The 19,469-nt window shown below is 40.9% G+C and overlaps 2 protein-coding genes across 5 annotated transcripts in view; both read left to right on the top strand.

The window, feature by feature from the left end:
- The window catches only part of PRDM15 (PR/SET domain 15), a 40,576-nt gene that overhangs the window by 11,762 nt on the left and 9,345 nt on the right, over positions 1-19,469 (top strand). For 2 of the 4 annotated variants that reach the window (XM_057426390.1, XM_057426388.1), the window contains exons 6-16: positions 982-1,104; positions 3,511-3,609; positions 4,360-4,581; positions 5,279-5,414; positions 6,511-6,692; positions 7,337-7,431; positions 8,355-8,442; positions 15,242-15,409; positions 16,742-16,836; positions 17,943-18,074; positions 19,213-19,347. In XM_057426390.1, the coding sequence (XP_057282373.1) occupies positions 982-1,104; positions 3,511-3,609; positions 4,360-4,581; positions 5,279-5,414; positions 6,511-6,692; positions 7,337-7,431; positions 8,355-8,442; positions 15,242-15,409; positions 16,742-16,836; positions 17,943-18,074; positions 19,213-19,347 (1,475 nt within the window). The remainder of the gene's footprint in view (positions 1-981; positions 1,105-3,510; positions 3,610-4,359; positions 4,582-5,278; positions 5,415-6,510; positions 6,693-7,336; positions 7,432-8,354; positions 8,443-15,241; positions 15,410-16,741; positions 16,837-17,942; positions 18,075-19,212; positions 19,348-19,469) is intronic. The other 2 variants (XM_057426391.1, XM_057426389.1) reach the window with 2 other exon arrangements.
- Positions 2,425-19,469, top strand: part of RIPK4 (receptor interacting serine/threonine kinase 4) — an 84,546-nt gene continuing 67,501 nt past the window's right edge. Inside the window, exon 1 of the mRNA XM_057426392.1 lies at positions 2,425-2,429. The gene's annotated coding sequence lies outside the window, so the exon portion shown is untranslated. The remainder of the gene's footprint in view (positions 2,430-19,469) is intronic.

Genomic DNA, 19,469 nt, shown 5'->3' with positions numbered 1-19,469 from the left:
ATATCTAAGGTTTTGAAAATGGATGGCCTAATTGATGATTCAGCATCTTCAGAGTAATCAAACTGGATAAGTAGTTCTTAACTAAAGAAGTGGTGGTGGCATCAAAACATTTCTGGGTAGAAGAGCAAAGGAACCCAAGAATCAGTGGAAGTGTAAACATTTATGCAGATTTGCTCAAGAAGCATTCTCTTTCAATTGAAGTGAAAGTTTTGCTTTTGCTCAGAACTGTTACACAGTTTTGGAAACTTCCATGTGTCTTATGCAGCCTTACATGGGACCCACTTGAATAAGTTAAGCTCAAGAGTGAACTGCCATTCCACATGATTTCTTGTGCATTGGCAAAGAAAGGCAGCAGGTTTTTTAGAATCTGAATTAGAATTGCCAGAAGTCTTTTTTTTTCCTCTGCCTCTTCATTTTCTTCTGCTTTTGCATTTCTACAGCTAAAAGGCATGATCCTTTAGCATTGCAAGAGCATTTTTGTTCTGCTCTTGAGCTCGAGTACTCCCTGAATGGTACTGCTAGTCTGAATATAATTTGGGGTGACAAATGGCTTGGGGGAGGGCATTGCCATCAGCATGCTTTACAGCTGATCTTGATGGTAAGCACATTCTTAAGTGCTACAGCTGAATCTATGCGGTTAAGAGGTTTTTGAATTCTGAGATGTTTCCAGTTGGTATTAACTGAGTTTTCTCTTTAGTTTAACCTGTTCCTGTATTTTTGTGTTCATATGGGTATTTAAAAATACTGTTTAGGTATGTCCTGCATTCTATGTTCAGCACTTTCACTATACACTTCAGAATATGAAAGGCACATTTTGTGAGATTCAGGCTTAAGAATGTTCTGGTTAGGATTTTACATGAGAATGTATTTGCAGGCCTGCCATAGGGCAAAACTTTCTGACTATAGTTACTGCCCTCAGCACAGAGCAAGAGAATCAAAGGAAATCTGGAAAGTAAAAGGAACTGTTTTTTCTCTTCACAGATACATGCTTGGTAGTGATGGATTCTGATAAAGAGGGAAATAAAACATCTTCAAAACCTTCGTCTGCTGTCTTCCCCCATAAAAAAACGAAGAAATGCAGCATACCAGCAGCTGATCCAGCAGGTATGCAAAAATCATGGTATTCTTAAAGGAGACAGAGGACAGATACAGATCTAAAGAGCTGCCATGTGTACCACTTCTATGCAGATATTATGGTTATATAGCCTTGGACAGATCCTAATCTAGAGAGGATTTGAAAGTCTGCGGTTTCTTTTTATTTTCATGGCCATTGTGCTTATAATACATTTGCAGGTTAAAAAATGACAGAAAACCACAACTGCTTCTGACTTTGGAGGTGGTTATTAGTGGAAGTGGCGTGGGGGGTGGGGGGTGCAATTGCAGAGAAAATCTTCAGACACTCTCTGCAAAGTGTAATAGTTCAAATTATCAGAATTTTGCTCACTAATACTAAAATTAGCCAGAAGAGGAGGAGAATTGTTGCAGATGTGTACAGAGCAATTAATCAGAAGATCCATTCATTTAATTGGATACTGTCACAGCTAAAATGTGAAGTTGACTGGGGAGTTGTCTTTGATTTTGGCACCACTGATTTATTTTGCTGGGGGAGAGGAAACTATGAAGAGTTTTAACAATCCCTTCATCCTCCTGAAAGTCCAACTTCAATAGAAACAAAATGCTGTGTGTTATACTTTGGGAATCCTAAAGTGCTCTCACTGAGATAATATTTTGGTATTTCCAAAGCTAAATATTATACCTCTCTTGATTCTGCATATTTGCCTCAAGTAGTACGAAGCAGTTGCCAACTGACAGATCTGTTCTTCCAAGTAAACTGGATTGCCCTGCAGCCATGCTGGAAGCCTGAAGTGGAAATCTAAGCAGGACCTGAGTCTTCCTGGCAAGGCAATGCATAACCAGGGTTTCCAGGTTTACTCCTTGAGGCAGCTAAGGAGCAAGGGAACTGCAGAGTCAGGGACAGTTTTCCAAGGCAGACTTCAGTTTTGCAGATGGTCCTTTTTAAGCTTTATTAGCCTGCAACTTTGTGAGGCTGGTGGAGTAGCTTACCTGTTGCCTGCCAATCTGACTGGTTTTTGAAGTTATGCAGAATCTTGGGGTTTAGGTTTGCTGGTTTTAGCCTCCCAGACAGAGCTCTGAACTTCTTTGTATAGTCTGTGAAGAATAAACTGATGTTGCTGAATTGTCTAGTCATTTTTTTGTTTAGTTATTACATCATGGATGAGATCACACTTCTGTAGTGCAGAACATTGAACATAACTTGTAGCAGGGACACTCTGTGCCTCAGAGAATCTTTTATTTTGGTCTAAGAGACAACACTGAAAAGGAGGAATATAGGAAATCTGTGGCAGAAACTGAGGCACAGTTACCCACACAGTTACCGTGACTGATACCCAGCCCGACCCGAGCAGCAAGTAACTCTCCTCAGTTTATATACTGGGCATGACGTGCTGTGGTGTGGAATACCCTTTTGGCTAGTTTGGCTCAAGGTGTTCTGTCCCTGCTTCCTTCTGGCCTCCCTTGCTCCTCCTCGCTGTCAGAGCATGAGACTGCAAAGTCCTTGGTCAGAGTAAGCATTACTAAGCAACAACTAAAAACAGTTCAGCAACTATTCTCAGGCTAAAGTCAAAACCACAGCACTGCACCAGCTACTGCAAGGAAGGAGAAAAATTACTGCTACAGCTGAACCCAGGACAGCTGCCATTCACTTAACTAATTTCAGTGTCATACTCCTTCTCTGAGAGAGTCTTGTCGACTGTGGACTATTCAGCTTTGTATGTACCAAAAAAAAAAATCTCTGAACCAGTCTAGATTTATCAGATCCTCTTAACAAATTCAGACATATCATCCAAGGACTTAAAGACAATGGACACTGAACAGAGTAACTGTTTTCCTCTTTCTTTTTTTTTTTTTTGCTTTTTTTATTCCAGTTCAATTTTCCCTCTAATTTCTTCTTTTTTTTTTTCTTTATCTGGAGTGAGCTGATATGTTAATGAAAACATATAATATGGTGGTTTTATAGAACATCTGATTAATGAAATTGAGTTATCATTATCCTCACCTTTACTTCCGTTAATCCAGATGTTCTTACTCTGCAATGCTTTTCATGGAGGGCGAAGAAGCTTCTCTTGCTTCTGTCCTCAGTTGACCCAGAAGAGTACTAGTAACACGGGTTTTAAAGGTGCTAAAAATGGCTTTATATTGTGCCTTTGATAATCACAGTTCTTTAGAAAGTGATAAAAGGACCCTTTAGACTTCAAAAGAGCACTAATACTCTCTTTTGGCATCGTTTCTGTTCTAACTTCTCATCTGTTCTGATGCTTCAGGTGTTCATATTTGAAAAATCGTGAAATTATCCCAGATGCCCCTGTGGGCCTCTTACTGCTTAAAGTCTGACTTGTGTTACTCAGGGAGTTATTGCAAGATAAACAAAGCTGCAGCAATTTTTCACCTTCCCATTTTCAAAGCTTTTCAGTATTTCTCCTTGTGATTTAGTGAACACTCCAGAAGGCAGCAGAGGTGCAGAAGCAGAGTCCAGCCAGTGGACGTGTAAAGTGTGTTCATCTGCATTCCAGGAGCCTCATCTGCTGACGGGTAAGTGCTAGAAATTCATGAGAGACTACTGAGAAAAGTCAGAATTCTGCTTTTCCAGAGCAGGGCACTGTGAACCCATGCCCTGTCTATGATGCAGTAACATAAAAGTCTTAATATTTGTGTTTTTTTAAGAAAAAGGGAAAATGGTAAAACAGTGGTATTTTGGATATGGCAGTCAGTGGTCAATCTATGGACAAACAACTGTGATCTTGAATCTAGAAGAAATAAAACTTGTATAGGAAATGACATGTGAATGTTAGGCATATCAGGGATGTGGAATTGCATGAAAAATGTGTAAGGTCAGTGATGCCAGCTTATTCTTAGTAATATTGTGTGGCATTTACAGCACAGATTTAGTAAAGGTAATGAAATACTTCTGGGTTTTTTTATTGCATTTCCTTTGCAGCTATATTGTGCAGTTTTCAAAAGAATTTAAAATATTGAAGAGCTCTGGCCATCTGATGAATCATTTCTGAAAAGAGGACCTAGGCTGCTAAATAACTTTGACATTCGGTAAAACATGCCTATTATCAGGGAGCACAACCTTTTTATAGTGATATCTAATAAATCTCTTAATAATTCAGTCCCTGTGAGTAATTGTTTCAATGTTTAATAGACTGTATGCTTTTGAAATAATTTGAAGTGAGTCTCTCCTAAGTGATGTTGCCCTCATAAGCTGGATCTATCCATTTGAGTATTTCATGAGAGTTTCTTACCTCCTTACTCTGATGTTCTTTCCCGTCCACCCAGAGCACTTGCTGAGTCACCTGGAACAAGCTAAAGGTGCCTCCCAAACCAGCCAAAATGAGGCTGTTGCAGAGAAAGCAGTAGAAGCTTCCCCTGTAGATCAGCCAGTGACTTGTGATGCAGCCAGTGCCAGTACAGACTCAAGGAGGAAGGCCAGGCGGGGAAGAAAGCCCAAAACAGCAAAAGCAGAAGCACCTCTTGTTGCTGAAGAGAGAGATTCTGCAGGTAAAGCAAAACTTAAGAAAATGCTAAGCATGTATCCGCTCTTCTGTATTGATGCCACCTTAGAAAGACCTAAAAAGTAGCAGAGACAAGATGGAGGGTTTTAGTTAGATCACTTAAGCAGACAATTTACAAACTTTGTTAATTATCTCTGATGGCCTTGTCTACGGTAAATGTTGTAGCACCTACACTTAGATTGCCTTCATTCTCCTGTGACGGTTTTAGTAATGGAGAGGCCTGGAGACACACAGAATAGTGGCTATGGGAGACCTGCCTAGGCTTCTACAAGAAGGAGCAGGAGGTAAAGCATCCTCCCTCTCAAGAGGAGATACCTTCCTCTGTCTACCAAAGTTTATTCTTGAAAGGGACCATTTTTCAGGGCCTTACCTTCCTTCAAGGGAAGTTCTAGTAGGAAATTTCATAATGCATAATCAACTGACACCTTAGTAATAGGTTGGAAAGGTTAAGAAACTGCCTCCCTAAGAGATGTTGACTACACCTCACTTGTCATTCAATAGTGAATTTTTCTATCTTGCAAGAGCTACCTACCTACTCATTAGCAATCCATTATTTATCATTGACAACTAATATGTTTGTGAATAAATAATGTATTCATGCCAGATCTCATTACAGATTCTGTATTTGAGGTTTTATTTCTACCTATCCACATTAACTCTGTACTTTCATGATGTGTTTGCAGTGGAACGCGTATCTGACATTGTAACTCAGGTCCCACCTGAAGAGGTAGCCCTGCCTTCAGCTGCAGAAGAAAGGATTATGGAATTGGTTTTAGGAAAGATGCCTAGCACCACAAGTAGCATCAGTTCAGTGGCAAAGTAAGTGTTCTGGGATGCAGTTTCCTCTTAGGCTTAGTTAAGATTCTGTAGCATGTAACAGCTCTGCTCAATTGGGTCCACAAATGCTCTTTCTCATTAGTGTAAAATTGTGTGATGCTGCTGCTGCTACAAGAGCTGACTTTGAGTGCCACAGAGATGGCTTGTGCACTGGAGGATGGTGGTACAGAGATGGTGAGATTGGTGGTAGAATTTTGACACATAAATGATGAGAATTTAATTTTTCATTACGATACTGCTTTTATTTAGTGTGATTCCAAAAGTCTCCTACAGCTGCAAGGTGAAATATTACTCCCATTGAATGTTGGTGAGAAAACAGGCAAACAGATTTTTGCTAAAAAAATAAAAATAATAAAATATGCTAACTGTTATTACTCAGTTTTGCATCTTAACTCATAAATGATTTCTTGTTGATTTGTCCGTGTGATGCTTCAGATTTTGAGCAGTGGGAGGGGAAAACTTCAGTATAACAGTGCCTCAGGGAGATTCGTAAATATAATTCAACTAATTTAGGTTCTTTATGTCTTTTTGTCTTGGTATAATTGGCTTTTTCAATTATTTTTTGTGTAATAAAGCACTTGATTTTTCAGAATTGCCTAGTAGTGCTATATATTGAAGTCCTTAGCAGACACAGAGCCATCAAAAATGTGTTTCAGCAGGTGGTTGTGCTGGGAAATAGAACAGTACTGCTTCTTGGCACCCTGCCACCCTCTTATTATATATGCCTTTTGCATGCAAACTGCAAGCTTTCTAAGCTGAAGAGTGCTAATATTTTCAGATGAGCAGAACAGATCCTTTATGTTCCTCTGAGGGCCTTCAAAGAGAATCTCTGAGGCTGGTGGCTGCTGCTTTTTTCCTCTTTGTGCTGGGTGAAGATAATTTGGAGTGAGCTGCGCTCTGACATCTGCCACTTGCAGGGGGTGGCCAGGAGGGTACCTTGGCAATGAGGAAGCCCCAGGCTCTTTCCCTCCTGCCAGAAGCTGAGCATAACACTCCTCTAGCTTTTGCCAGTTGGTGGGGCTCTTTCTTGCAACCTGTGGGATACCTTTCAGTCCCTGCCTTTCTTTCTCTAATCCAGTAGGTTTGCTCATCACCAAAACACCATGTCCCTCAAAAGAAGTTTAATTCTCTCCAGTAGACACGGTATACGGCGGAAACTGATAAAACAGCTTGGGGAGCACAAGCGAGTCTATCAATGCAGTATCTGCAGTAAGATCTTCCAGAACAGCAGCAACCTCAGCAGGCACATCCGTTCTCATGGTGGGTTTGCTTTTATCTTGCATATTGATTTTGTATCTCATTGGTTCCACCTTTGAGTAAAAGAGCTAGGCCGTTTTAGATAGTGGGATACATAATTTTAAGTGATTTGGGGGATGGGGCTTAAGTTGCTCTAGGAAACATTTTTGTTATGCAGGCCAAAGCATACAAATATAATAGTTGAAAGTTGGAGTATTTAAAATTTGAATTTAGGTACGTATTTTAAACAAAGGCAAGGATGCAGTGGTTTTTCCAAAGCTATTCTTGCCTTTAAATATATATCATGCCCCACCTTCACAGGCACACGGGCAGCATTGGTGTGTAAATGTCAGCTGGGTGCTTTTTAGCTTGTGATCTGCAGTTGCAGGTGTCCATGACCTAATTGTAAGGATTTTCTGATAAATAATCACTGAAAAAGGGTGGAGGAACCAAACAAAATTGTTGTCAAAATTGTTGGAAAAGGTTAAAATCCAGTATTTGGATCTCCTGAATTACTGAAGTGGCTCATCACTAGCCTGTTTGTTTGCAGTTTGTGCTTTGGTTTCTCCTGCTTGTGTGTGTTTGTGCTTTGGTTTCCCCTGTCTTGCCTGGAGTTGGTTATTATCAGTCACTGACTACTTTCTTTTTATGTTGATTGATCCCCTCAGGTGACAAACTATTTAAATGTGAGGAGTGCGCAAAGCTGTTCAGCCGTAAAGAGAGCTTGAAGCAGCATGTTTCATACAAGCACAGCAGGAACGAAGTGAGTGGAAATGAGTAGCGGGCTCTTTCTGAGCTTAGGTGAAAATGTACAGTGAGCTTCTAGGTGCTGGCTGGGGAGCTTGGGTCAATTATATTTGAGAAGGTATCTGTGTGAATAAGCGAGACATAACTGATAGGGAGGTAACACCTGTTAGAGCAGTGGATGCGTTGGCAAAGCATGGGTATGCTTTTGAGCATACAAGTCCTTTTTTGTGTCTGAATTTCCTAAAGAAAGTCATTTTCAGGTATCAGTTACAGCAAGACAAGCTGGTGTTAGCTGGACCTGCATGATCTAGAGATGAGATCTCACTTCAGTTTATGGCACTAAATGGGATTGTTCCAGTCTTGTTTGCTTGTCCTGTTTCATTTATCCCCACCTGTAGTGTCCCTCAATGTATGAACTCTCTGGGTAAAGGCTGTGTCATTAAGGTCTATGCACACATGTGTAAACCTGCAGTGCTTACAGTAGCAGCACTGTTCCTGTTGGTGAGGGCTTTTCAGTGCTGCTGCCATGTAAGTATTAAACATGGTTGCAGTGGTGCCTTATCAGTGAATATTTCCATTACTGCTTGGCATTGAGGTCCTAAGCGCTCAGATTGCTGGAATCTGTTCTGGAGCTGGAGGGTGAGTCAGATTATGTCTTGTTTCTCAAAAATCCTATCACTGTGTTTGACTGGTGCTTATCAATGAGAGTGTTACATGCACACAGCTGCATGGTCTACTCTTTGTATAGAGCTCCGATGTGGGAACGTGGCAGGATGGTACAGCATCAGAGTTTTGCTTCACTGTGTATTTAAATGTCCTGTTGAAGGAAGCAAAATAGGAAAGACGGAAAACAGAAAAAGTAGTTGAGATTTAGCATCTCTCTGTCAGATGTAAGTGGGTGTTTTTCCCACTTAAATTCTTACTGTTTGCAATCCTCAGGTTGACAGTGAGTACAGATACAAGTGCGCCACATGTGAAAAGGCCTTTCGGATAGAGAGTGCATTGGAGTTCCATAACTGCAGGACAGGTAAGAATGGCTAACCATTCAGTTTCCTCTGGTCTCTCTACTCGTTTTGGGGGGATGTTGACAAGTCCATGTCAGCATAGAAACTACAGAAGGGAGTAAAAATTTAGATTTTTGGCATCCTCTCAAGAAGCAACCTGCCCCCTTTTCTGCCAAAAAAACCCTCGTTTGTGATAAGAAAAGTGTAACCAGTAATCCATAGAGCAACGCATCCGTTTAATTTGTTGCTTTTTTTTTTTAGCCTTACTGCTTTTTCATTTGTATGTTCAGATACCCTGTTACCACCTCTGTTTAATTTTCTTTCCTGAAACTATGTTTTACCTCATTTCTCTGAAATAAAGGAACTGGAAAGGAGGCTGGCACTATCGATAATGTGTAGTTATTTCTGGGGTTGCAGTTTTCTGCTTTCTCATGCTTGCTTTATACTTGCGATAGACTCTAGATGTTGGTGTGTTGTTTTTTTTTCTCAGTATCATTAGAACCTGTTCTTTTTTTCCATAGTCATCTTGTAACTTGTGGTTACAAGTTACTATGTAACTTAACATAGTGACTTAACATAGTGACTTGTGGTTACTCATTTATGCTGTGGACTGTTATGCTTAGAAAATGACATCCTGGTTACTTTTATGGACCCATGGAATCACAGAATAGTTTGGGTTGGAAAGGACCTTAAGATCATCTAGTTCTACTGCTTTTTCCTGGAGGCACTAGTAGGGGTCTCTTTACTGGTGCACCAGCAGGTTTTTCATCTGATGTGGTGTGTGTTGCCTCATTAGCCCCCTACAGAACTGCAAAGTGGTTCTGGGTGAGGACATTGGATTTTAGAGGAAGCCCCTTGCTTTTAATTGTCCTTGTCCTCCTTTTTTTGTGTTTTTTTTTTATCCAGCCCTTTTCATTTTCATGTCCTTCCAAGTCTTCAATTAGTTTCATATCTTCTTTAGAGTACCTAGGTTTATTTTGCTCAATTACCAGTTTACCGTCAGGAATTAAGGACATCACCTTAACTCTTTCTGTTTCTGCTTCCTGTTTAGCCTCACGATCAGCCAAATTATTTCCAGTCTCTTGATCAGAGTTACCTCTTTGATGTCCTTTACAATGTATGATAGCCACTTCATTGGGTAATTGTACAGTTTCTAACAATCGTAGAATTTCCGTTGCATGTTTAACCTTTATCTTCCCTGGGTATTTAAAAGTCCTCATTCTTTCCAGATTGCTCCACATGCATGAACTACACCAAAGGCATATTTGGAATCAGTTCATATGTTTATCTGCTTGTTCTCTGCCAACTCCAAGGCTCTAGTCAGGGCTATTATTTCTGCCTTTTGTGCTGAGGTGTTAGAGGGTAATGGTTTAGCTTCTATTACCTTTGAAGTTATAGTTATATCCTGCTCTTCGTTTACCATCTTTAACAAAGCTGCTGCCATCAGTGAACTGGGAATCTGCACCCTCCAGAGGCTCCTCCTTCAGATCTGGTCGGCTCGAATATACTGTCTGTAGTGGCCAAGAAATCGTGAGTTAATGGTTCAGTAGGGGTTTCCTGAAGGAAAGATGCTGGATTCACAACATTAGTGATCACAATTTCCACATCATCCAGTTCTACTAGGATGGCTTGATACTTCAAGAAACGTGATCATTGGCAATAGCCAGTGGGTACCTTTTTGTTCTAGGACTGTTAGATACTGCATGTGATACTAACACGGTGATCTTTTGTCTCAGTGTAAATTTTTGGGCCTCTTGGATGTTTAAGATAACTGCTGCCACTGCTCTCAAGCATCCAGAACAGCCTTTACTTGGTTCATCCAGTTGTTTTGAAAAATAGGCCACTGCTCTTTTATAAGGTCCCAATCTTTGAGCCAAAACCCCCAAGGCAATTCCATTTCTCATGGGAATATAGCCAAAAGTGTTTAGTTATGTCCAGCAGCCCCAGAGCTGGAGCTCTCATGAGTTCTGTCTTTAAACTTTTAAACGCTTCTTCAGCTTGATCTGTCCGTTTTAGAAAGGTTGGATTTTCTTTTAGCAGCTCATATAAGAGTCTTACCAGAACACCATAATCATGGATCCAGAGTTGACACCATTCTGTCATTCCCAGAAACGTCCAGAGATCTTTAACCGTGGATGGTCATGGTGTTTGAGAGATTGCTTCTTTCCAGTTCTGGTTGTCCTCCTGTTATTTTGCATCCTAAATAAGATACTTGAGTTTGAATTAGTTGAGCCTTCAATTTAGATACTCAGTATCCATTTAGCCCCACCCAGTAAGTTAACAATTCTACAGTCCATTGAACACATTCTCTCTCAGTTTTGGTAGCAGTTAACAGGTTGTCAACATACTAAAGTTGCTGTCTGGGTGGGTGCTTCCCAGGATTCTAATTCTCATGCCAATTGATTTCCGAAAATGGTCTGACTGTTTTTAAATTCCTGAGGTAACACCATCCAAGTGAGCTGTATCTTTCTTCCTGTTTCAGGGTTTTCCCATTCGAAAGCAAATAAATTTTTACTTTCTTTGGCCAGGGGCAGACAGAAAAATGCATCCTTTAAGTCCAGAACGGTAAACCACTCCTGATTAGTATTCAATTTAGTCAATAAGGTATGCAGATTAGCTACTACTGGATGAATGTCCTCCACAATTTTGTTGATTGCTCTGAGATCTTGAACTAGTCTGTAACTTTTCCCATCGGATTTATTTAGTGACAAGATAAGAGTATTATATTCTGATTCACATTCAATTAATAATCCATATTTTAAAAAAATATTTCTTTGATTCCCGTTTGATCCTCCAATTTTAAGGGATATTGTTTTATTCTAATTAGGCAGGCCTCCCTTTTATTTCTACTTTAACAGGCAAAGCATTTTTTTTGCCTTACCTGGAACTTCAGATACCCATACTCCCAGATATACCTGAGTAAGGATTTCTTCTATTTCAGGGAGGTCCTTCTGTTTGTTTTTCTGTTGAATTAAAGATAAACTCAAAATTTCAATTAATTGATAGGTTTTGACTCTTAATTCTATTTTGCCTTCTTTAAACGTTGCTTCTTGGCCTAGTAAAGATTTTGGAGAATTTGGCATGTATAAAAATTTATGCATTCCTGTTTGTTTTCCCAATTTATTCTCTAAAGGTTTCAGAAAGAATGCTTTTTTTTTTTTTTCTTTTGGTGTCCAGTAGCTCCCACATGTGTAACAAATTCTTTTCCCTCTGATTTAATGCTGAATAAGTTGCTCCTATATCCAGTTAAAAATCCCACTTTATTTCCACTAGTCCCTAGTTATAATTTAATCAGTGGATCTGCTAGGATAGATTCCCCAGGTCCCCATCAGTCTAGTTCCAGTTCAGTCACCAGAGCCACCCCATGGCACTCCCCCCAGAGCAGTCTCACTTCCAATGTCCAAACTCCTTACAGTATGCGCATTGATCCCATCCCACAGGAGAATTCAGTCTCTCACCTCTGCCTGACATTCCTCCTCTACCTCTGCCTCCTCCTCTCACGTTAGTCCCTCCACCAGTTTATACTTGTCCCAAAGCAGCCACTCAGTGCTTTCTTCTTTACCTGTTCCCGATTCCTATATGCTCCCCACACTTCTTTCACATTCAAATCCTTCTGTTCTGTTGCTAGTGACAGCAACCTCTTCCTCCTTATCAATAACAGATGGGGCAGATGCCGAGAGTGCTCCTCTTGGAGGTACCTATGATACACAGTCACCCAACCTATCTTCCTGATTACTCTGTTTGTTTTTTTGGTTTTGTTTTTGTTGGGTTTAACTTTAAACATCATTCCCCCAATATCACAGGCTGAACAACATGTCTCCATCTTAGCTTTCTGTTTTTCCGTCCTTTTCCAAAGCCAAAATCAGGGATCTGGCAGAGCTGTATTTATTTCACATTCCGTCTGCCACTCCGGGTGGTTTCTTAAAGTGAGAAACGTATCTGCATACATCACTTCATCCCATTTTCCTTGTTGTCTTAAAAATAACATTAATTTCAACAATGTGTTCAGAGTTCCATTTTTGGGCCATTTCTCCTGATCCTCCCAGAGTATACAAGGGCCACCATTGGTTACAATATTTCACCAACATTTTCTTAGTTACTGAGACCCCAGGAAACCCTCCCGGTTCTTTTCAATGTGCCAAAATGCACCCTAAAGGACTCTTTTTCAAGATCTCTCCACTCTGCTGATTTCCCGTTATCAATCTCGCATTCACACACACACGGGATCCTGCAGACACACTCCACACAGTTACAACACTTGAGACAGAGACTAAAATTGTATCAAACAAACAACAATTAACACTTATAATAGTCTGTAACCAAGACCAAAATCACAAGACCAAAATCATCACTATAACAAGCCACAAAATAGTCACACTCCACACGGTTACACCACTTGAAACAGAGACAATTAGTAATGCAGTTATAACAGTCTGTCACCAATACTAAAATCAGAAGACCAAAATCATAACTATAACACACCACAATGTAAGTCAAATACCAGTAAAATCCAAAACTGTTTCTACAGGATGTCCACTGTGTCTTGCAGGACCCAGACCATAAGATGCCCCCTGCTTCTTGTGGGTGTATACCAAACGGATGCTAGCAGCTGGGTATACACCTTTACCCATGAGATTTCCTATCTCGATTTACAGAAGGCTTCCAAACCATGCGTACGCTTACCAAACCAATTTACCAAAACGAGATGCCCCCTGCATCTTTACAGACTATACAAAAGAAAAGAATACCTTTTATGAGATGGTCCTTGTCTGCTCCCGCAGTGATCCGAATCTGAGCCGAGCTGAGGGGTTCCTCCGGGAAAAACTCCCGAGGGCCCTAGGGAGCCCTGTCCTCAGCAGGTCCTGCAGCCGAGCAGAGAGGGTCCCATCTGGGGTGCCAGATTGATTCGGAGAAAACTCCCAGAACAAACTCGCCAGCAGAGTTTCAAGTTGACAAGCAGGTATTCTTTATTGCAGCACTGGGAGACACGAGGATCGCTCCTCCAAGCATGTCTCTCCCAAGTGTCAACCAGGCTGTGATTATATTGTCCTTAACATACATATTCATTAGATTACATACATGACATCATACTTTTTAGAGAATGCCTCCTGTATGCATACAAAAATGTGGTAGTGGGCTTTCGGACCCCTGGTGGTTATTTCTTCATCACTTTGTTTTAGGATCGTTGTCATATCAGTAACCACCAGGTGTTTCTGGCAAAGCTTATTTTAGTAATTTCCTTTTCTCTATAGTTGCTAACAAAGCCTAATGTTTTTGAGGTTACTTATTTACAACCCTTCAATCAACCCCATTCTTCAGTTTGTTTTTTTTTTTTGTTGTTGTTGTTTGTTTGGGTTTTTTTGTTTAGTTTTGGTTTGTGGGTGGGGTTTTTTTGTTGGTTTGTTTTTTTTTTGTAACTAGCTGCCAGCTCCCTGTATTACTGCCCTCCTCCTTTTCTGTATGCTCTGTGGTGGACGCCTGTGGCCCCTGTACAGCTCAGGCCTGGAGCAAGCAGCCCAGCTCTCTCAGCTTCCCTGACACCTTTCAGCTACCGCCAGCGTCCCGCAGCTCAGCCCCTGCTGCAGGAGGGCCTCCACCAGGGCACCGAGTGCAGCCCTGCCCATGGCGCACCCTCTGCTCACGACTCCGGTGCAGGCGCTCTCTGCACCCCGAGCTCCGCGCTGCAGCCCCCCCTCTCATCGGCTCTGTCTGGTGCCGACGCCGCCACCGCGGGGGCAGCCGGAGCAGAGCTCCCAGAGCGGGCCCTGGCCCTGAGGCGAGCGCTCCCCATCCCTCCCGCTGCCCGCTCGCGCTGCCGACGCCAACCGCCGCGCCACGCGCCGCTCCCGCGCCCCCTGTGAGTCCCTGCTCGCCTCAGCGGAGCTGCGGCTCCCGGGCAAGGCCTGGAGAGGGCTCGAGGCTCCCTCGGTCGCCGTCGCCGCTCGGAACTGAGGCTCCGGGACGCGGGGTTTCTCCTCGCTCTGTCAGACTAGAATCACCTGGGTAATTGCCCTTTACATCACCAAAGTAGGATTTCTCATTGTCTTTCAGAGGGTACAGCTTATATGAAACTCAGGTTTATGAAGAATGGAGAGTAATGCCAAGTAACCTCAGTATTCTGTTTATTCAAGGGCAGCAGCTCATTTCATCTTGTGAGTTGACTGCAACAAGCAGCAGTATTTGCTCTTCAAGGCGTTCAGCTGTTACTTTGTGGTTGGTGCAGCACTGGCAGATTCCATCTGCCGGACCATACTTTTGTGTTCCAAGAAAAGTCTCAACTACTGAATAAAAACAAATTCCCCATAGGCCTATTGTCATATGATGGCCTATTTTTGAGATCTTTTACCTTCTGGAACATTCTGTACTGGCTGGTATTAGGAGCCAGTGCTGGCAGGCAGCTTCTGGTAATTAGGTAAGAAGGATTCTGGTGCTTAGGCACAGCTGCTCATGTGATGTTGTGTTGTTGTATATGTAGTATACATATATGTCTATGTAGTGATGTTACCAACATCAAAAACTTGAACCAGCTGTAACAGAATCTACTCCAAATAATTTTAATGTACACTGGGCCAAAATGGAGTGAGGCCTTGTAAGGAAGTTACAGTGCTAGATTCCGTGTTCATATTAACGTCATACATACTTACTGCCTTTTAAAAAATCTTTAAAGTAAAAGAAGAATACATGCTTTTGCTTTTACCTCCTCAATCCATATAAAGATGGATTACATTTTAAAATTCAGATCTAACAGAAGAACTACCGAAGCGACTAACGAAAGTATCTGTTTTCATCTGTAAATAACTGCATGGTTTCTCTTGCTTACAGATGACAAGACATTCCAGTGCGAGATGTGTTTCAGATTCTTTTCTACAAACAGTAATCTCTCAAAACACAAGAAAAAGCATGGAGATAAGAAGTTTGCTTGTGAAATCTGCAATAAGATGTTTTACCGGAAGGATGTCATGCTAGACCATCAAAGACGACACTTAGAAGGTAAGTATACTACAGATCAATCTAATTATTCCTCTTGAAACAGCAGTAGAGGTGGGAAGGTAAAGGAATTGATTGTGTCTTTTTTTTTTTGTCAGTTGCCTGATCTTGAATAGCAGGATTCAGCAAAATGTGACATTTATTAAAAATAATAGTAACAGTTGTCTAATTCTATGAAAAACTTTCCAGTTTTTCATAGGCACCAAAGGCTTTTTTTTCAGTCTCACATGATTGAAGCCGGTGCTACTAACAATTGTGTGAAAGCTGGTTGGCTTATTCTGCAGTAGTTTAGAGTAGTTGATTGTAATTATATCATTTTCTTTCTTTGAATTCTATTCTTTTAAAAAAAAGAATTGTGGTAACTTGAAAATTTGAAGGCAGGGAATTAACTTGCAATGTAAAACTGAAAGTTATTATTGTATAAATATAGTATAAAGGGAATGCTGTGTGATGTTATCTTTCAAATTCTTGAGAATATATGAAAGTGAGACTAGAAGAGTTTACTGTTCAAAATCTCAAACACCTAAGGTTGATACAGGTACGCAGACCCTGGAAAAACTTGCGTGATGATAAATTGCCAAAGCATTAAAATGCCTCTAGCAATCTAGATGATAAAAACAAATGTGATTTAAGAAAAGCATCCAGATTGTCTAATTTGGTGGTGTAGGAGTAACCAACCACACTCCTGTGATTCACACCTTTGTGTCATGAGCTGGAGGACAGCTAGACCAATGGCTTGAATGGCACTGGCAAGGCATCTCATGTTTAAGTGTCACCAGAACAGCAGCAGCTCTCTTCTTCCCTGAAAGCAGCAGAGAAAGAGGTGTGAAATCCTCATGGAGCATAAGGCAGTGCAGGATGGTTGCTTCTCTCCTTGGAGGCTGTGAGGGGGAATTTCTGGGCCAGATACCTGATTGAAGTGTCAAGGTCTACTAGATGTGCCTGTTTCCATGTGCTGACAATAACTGTTTTCAGATGCTTTCTAATGTAAAAACCATTAAGCCATAATACATCACTTTGGTTGACTGTTTTTATATTCTTAAGACATCATTTTAATTTAGAAGTTATGCTTTTGTTAGCAATTAAATTCTGCATTGAGGCTCTTTCCAGTGTTTCACTCTTCTTTACAGTATTCACCTGAAAGGGCATGCAGATTGGAGTGGAAAAACATGGTTTATTTGTGCTTTTGTTAGCAATTAAATTCTGCATTGAGGCTCTTTCCAGTGTTTCACTCTTCTTTACAGTATTCACCTGAAAGGGCATGCAGATTGGAGTGGAAAAACATGGTTTATTTGTTTTGTTTTGTTTTTTTTTGATGGGGACTGTTCTGTTAAGGGGTGAGGCGTGTGAAAAGAGAAGACTTTGAGCACAACACGGAAAACATGGTTCGCTACAAGAAGGAGCCTTCGGGATGCCCTGTGTGTGGGAAGGTAGGTATCTTTGCCAGCGTGCACCATGCAAACCTCTGCATTGTAGCTCCAAGGATACTGCAGGAGTAGGGTGTGCCTCAACCCAGCACCTTCAAATGAGTTACTGTGGCATAACAAGTTATCACTTGTGTATTAAACCACAGTAGCAGCCTACCTGGATAGTCACACAGTCTGCCAAAAAGTTGAGGTGAATGACTTGCACTAAGGTATGTGCCAAGTCAGATTACCTCACAACTCAGGCACAAGGTTAATGTGAGTAGTAACTCACACTAAGTAACTCACACTTAGTAACCAGTGAGTTACCATGTCATCCAGCTAAGACATTACTCTTCAAACTGCCTTAGCCCCATTATATATCCAAGCCCACTATGGCCGTGGGTGGTGGGAGCTGGTAGGACAAAGAGAAGAACAAAACTGAAGTTCAGACTCGACTGGTTTTCGGGACGCGTAGCACAATGTCGAGTGTAATATGGTCTCTGTGTCTGCCAGTGAAATGTCATGGCTTACGTCATGTGAGTGAAGTTTTCCTGCTGGAATATAAGCAGCTGGAGCTAACTGTGCACTGCAAACACTTTTCTATTAGAAATCAAAGTGAATTCATGGTGTGGCCGTGGCACTGTTGTATTTGAGTGTTTAACACTCAAGTTCTTAAGTTGCTGTTATCACAGGTACAAAGACTGTGAATTTAACTAATGATTTTGTAGTGCAAGATGTACTCAAGCAACTCAAGCTGGTGTGTAGACCTTTCATTTTGATGCTTTGGATATGTTACATATCAGTGAAGGTAGATTCAATGAATGTCTTTTAGATAGGTGGAACATCAGTGACTCAAAAGACACTGGCTAAATATTTCTAAATCTACCCTATGTAATTCTGGTGCCGCTTTTTTGGAAGTCTGCTTCTGATGAATAGCCAATTTCAGCCAGCTCCTTGGTACTGTAAACCTTTATTTTGCTGTGCCAGCAGCTTCTGAGGTAGTCTACATGTTTCTGGCCAGAGGGAATGAAACAGGACAGTAATCGTGTTCTGTGTTACCCATTGAATAACTTGAAAAGAACTGCAGCCCTGCAGGAAAGGATACAACCCCTTTTCCTTCTGCCTTTTAGGTATTTTCATGTAGAAGCAATATGAACAAACACCTGTTAACACATGGAGACAAGAAATACACTTGTGAAATCTGCGGACGTAAATTTTTCAGGGTGGATGTGTTGAGAGATCACATTCACGTCCATTTTAAGGTATTGTGTTAATTTATTCAAAAAAGATATGTTATTTAACAGGCACTTGGACATATCAATAAATACACTGAGACTGTTATTGTCACGTGTTCATAGTGGCAACATAACAGTGATTACATACCCCATGCAGTGATGTTTCTACAGCAGGCTCACCAGTTGTGCTCTGATTTACCCATGGCTCTTTTGCTACATCTGAATTGCTACAGAGTTTGTAGACTTTCACATTTTAACTTATTTCAGCTGTCACTGCAGAGCACTTTTCTGCATGCTGTGGGAAAACCACCTCTGTGATCTTTTGTGAATCACAGCGGTTGTTTAGTTTAATGTGAGGAGAATAATTTATCAGTTAGGCTGCAGACAGATGTTCTAGTTGTAGTTTGGTTGGGCTGAGGGTTACTGTCATGCCCTGTCTTTGTAGGGAAAAAACAAACAAGAATTAATTGTTCCTGCCCTTTCCATGCCAGTGATTGTGATTCTCTTGTATATGCTAGCATAACTGCCTATGTATCAAGTTTCTTACCTGGTTTTATCAAAGTATTCTAAATCACAAAAATACCCTTATTAATAGTGCTTAATCAAACCTAGATAATTTTAATGTCCCTAGGTTAGCACTGAGTTGTAAGGAATTTAATTAAAAGGGAATTGTATTACTTGGTGGTGCTCATAAAAGATGCTTTTATGGATGTAACACTGTACCAGTTCAGTCTCTGCTTACATTAAAGTTCACAGAATCACAGAATGGTTGAGGCTGGAAGGGACCACCAGAGGTCATCTAGGCCAACCTCCCTGCTAAAGCAGGGTCACCTAGAGCACATAGATACACAGGAATTGTGTCTAGATGGATCTTGAGTATCTCCAGGGAAGGAGACTCCACAACCTTTCTGGACAACCTGTTACAATGCCCAGTTTGTACACAAAAAATAGAGTATTATTTATTTGGATAAACAGTTTCTCCTTGTTTAGTCATGGAGGACAGCGAAACTTTGTTTATCTGAATTGAATGAGTCAGGAGGGTATTTTAAATAAATAATATTACAGCAATTGCTAATGCTGCATGGCAACAAAACTTACTAGGCGTTACCTTTTGAAATAGAAGTTTAATCCATTAAAACATAATATTCTTTCCTGCCCTACACAGGACATAGCATTAATGGATGATCACCAGAGAGAAGAGTTTATTGGTAAAATTGGAATCTCATCAGAGGAAAATGATGACAACTCTGATGAAAGTGCAGATTCTGAGCCTCACAAGTATAGCTGCAAAAGGTGCCAGGTAGCTTTAAATACTTTCAAATTAACTTGGTTTTGGATGGGGGGAGGGAGTAGAGGTGTCCATAAATCATTCAGAATTTTAAGTAACATTAAGGGTTCACAAACAGAAGGCCAGTCCACGTG

The sequence above is a fragment of the Pezoporus wallicus genome, unplaced genomic scaffold (assembly GCF_028554395.1).
Source record: "Pezoporus wallicus isolate ANWC-B61680 ecotype Strahan unplaced genomic scaffold, APGP_CSIRO_Pwel_v1 contig_8747, whole genome shotgun sequence".
Classification (NCBI taxonomy): Eukaryota; Metazoa; Chordata; class Aves; order Psittaciformes; family Psittacidae; genus Pezoporus; species Pezoporus wallicus.
This window is presented reverse-complemented; position numbering and strand designations above follow the sequence as displayed.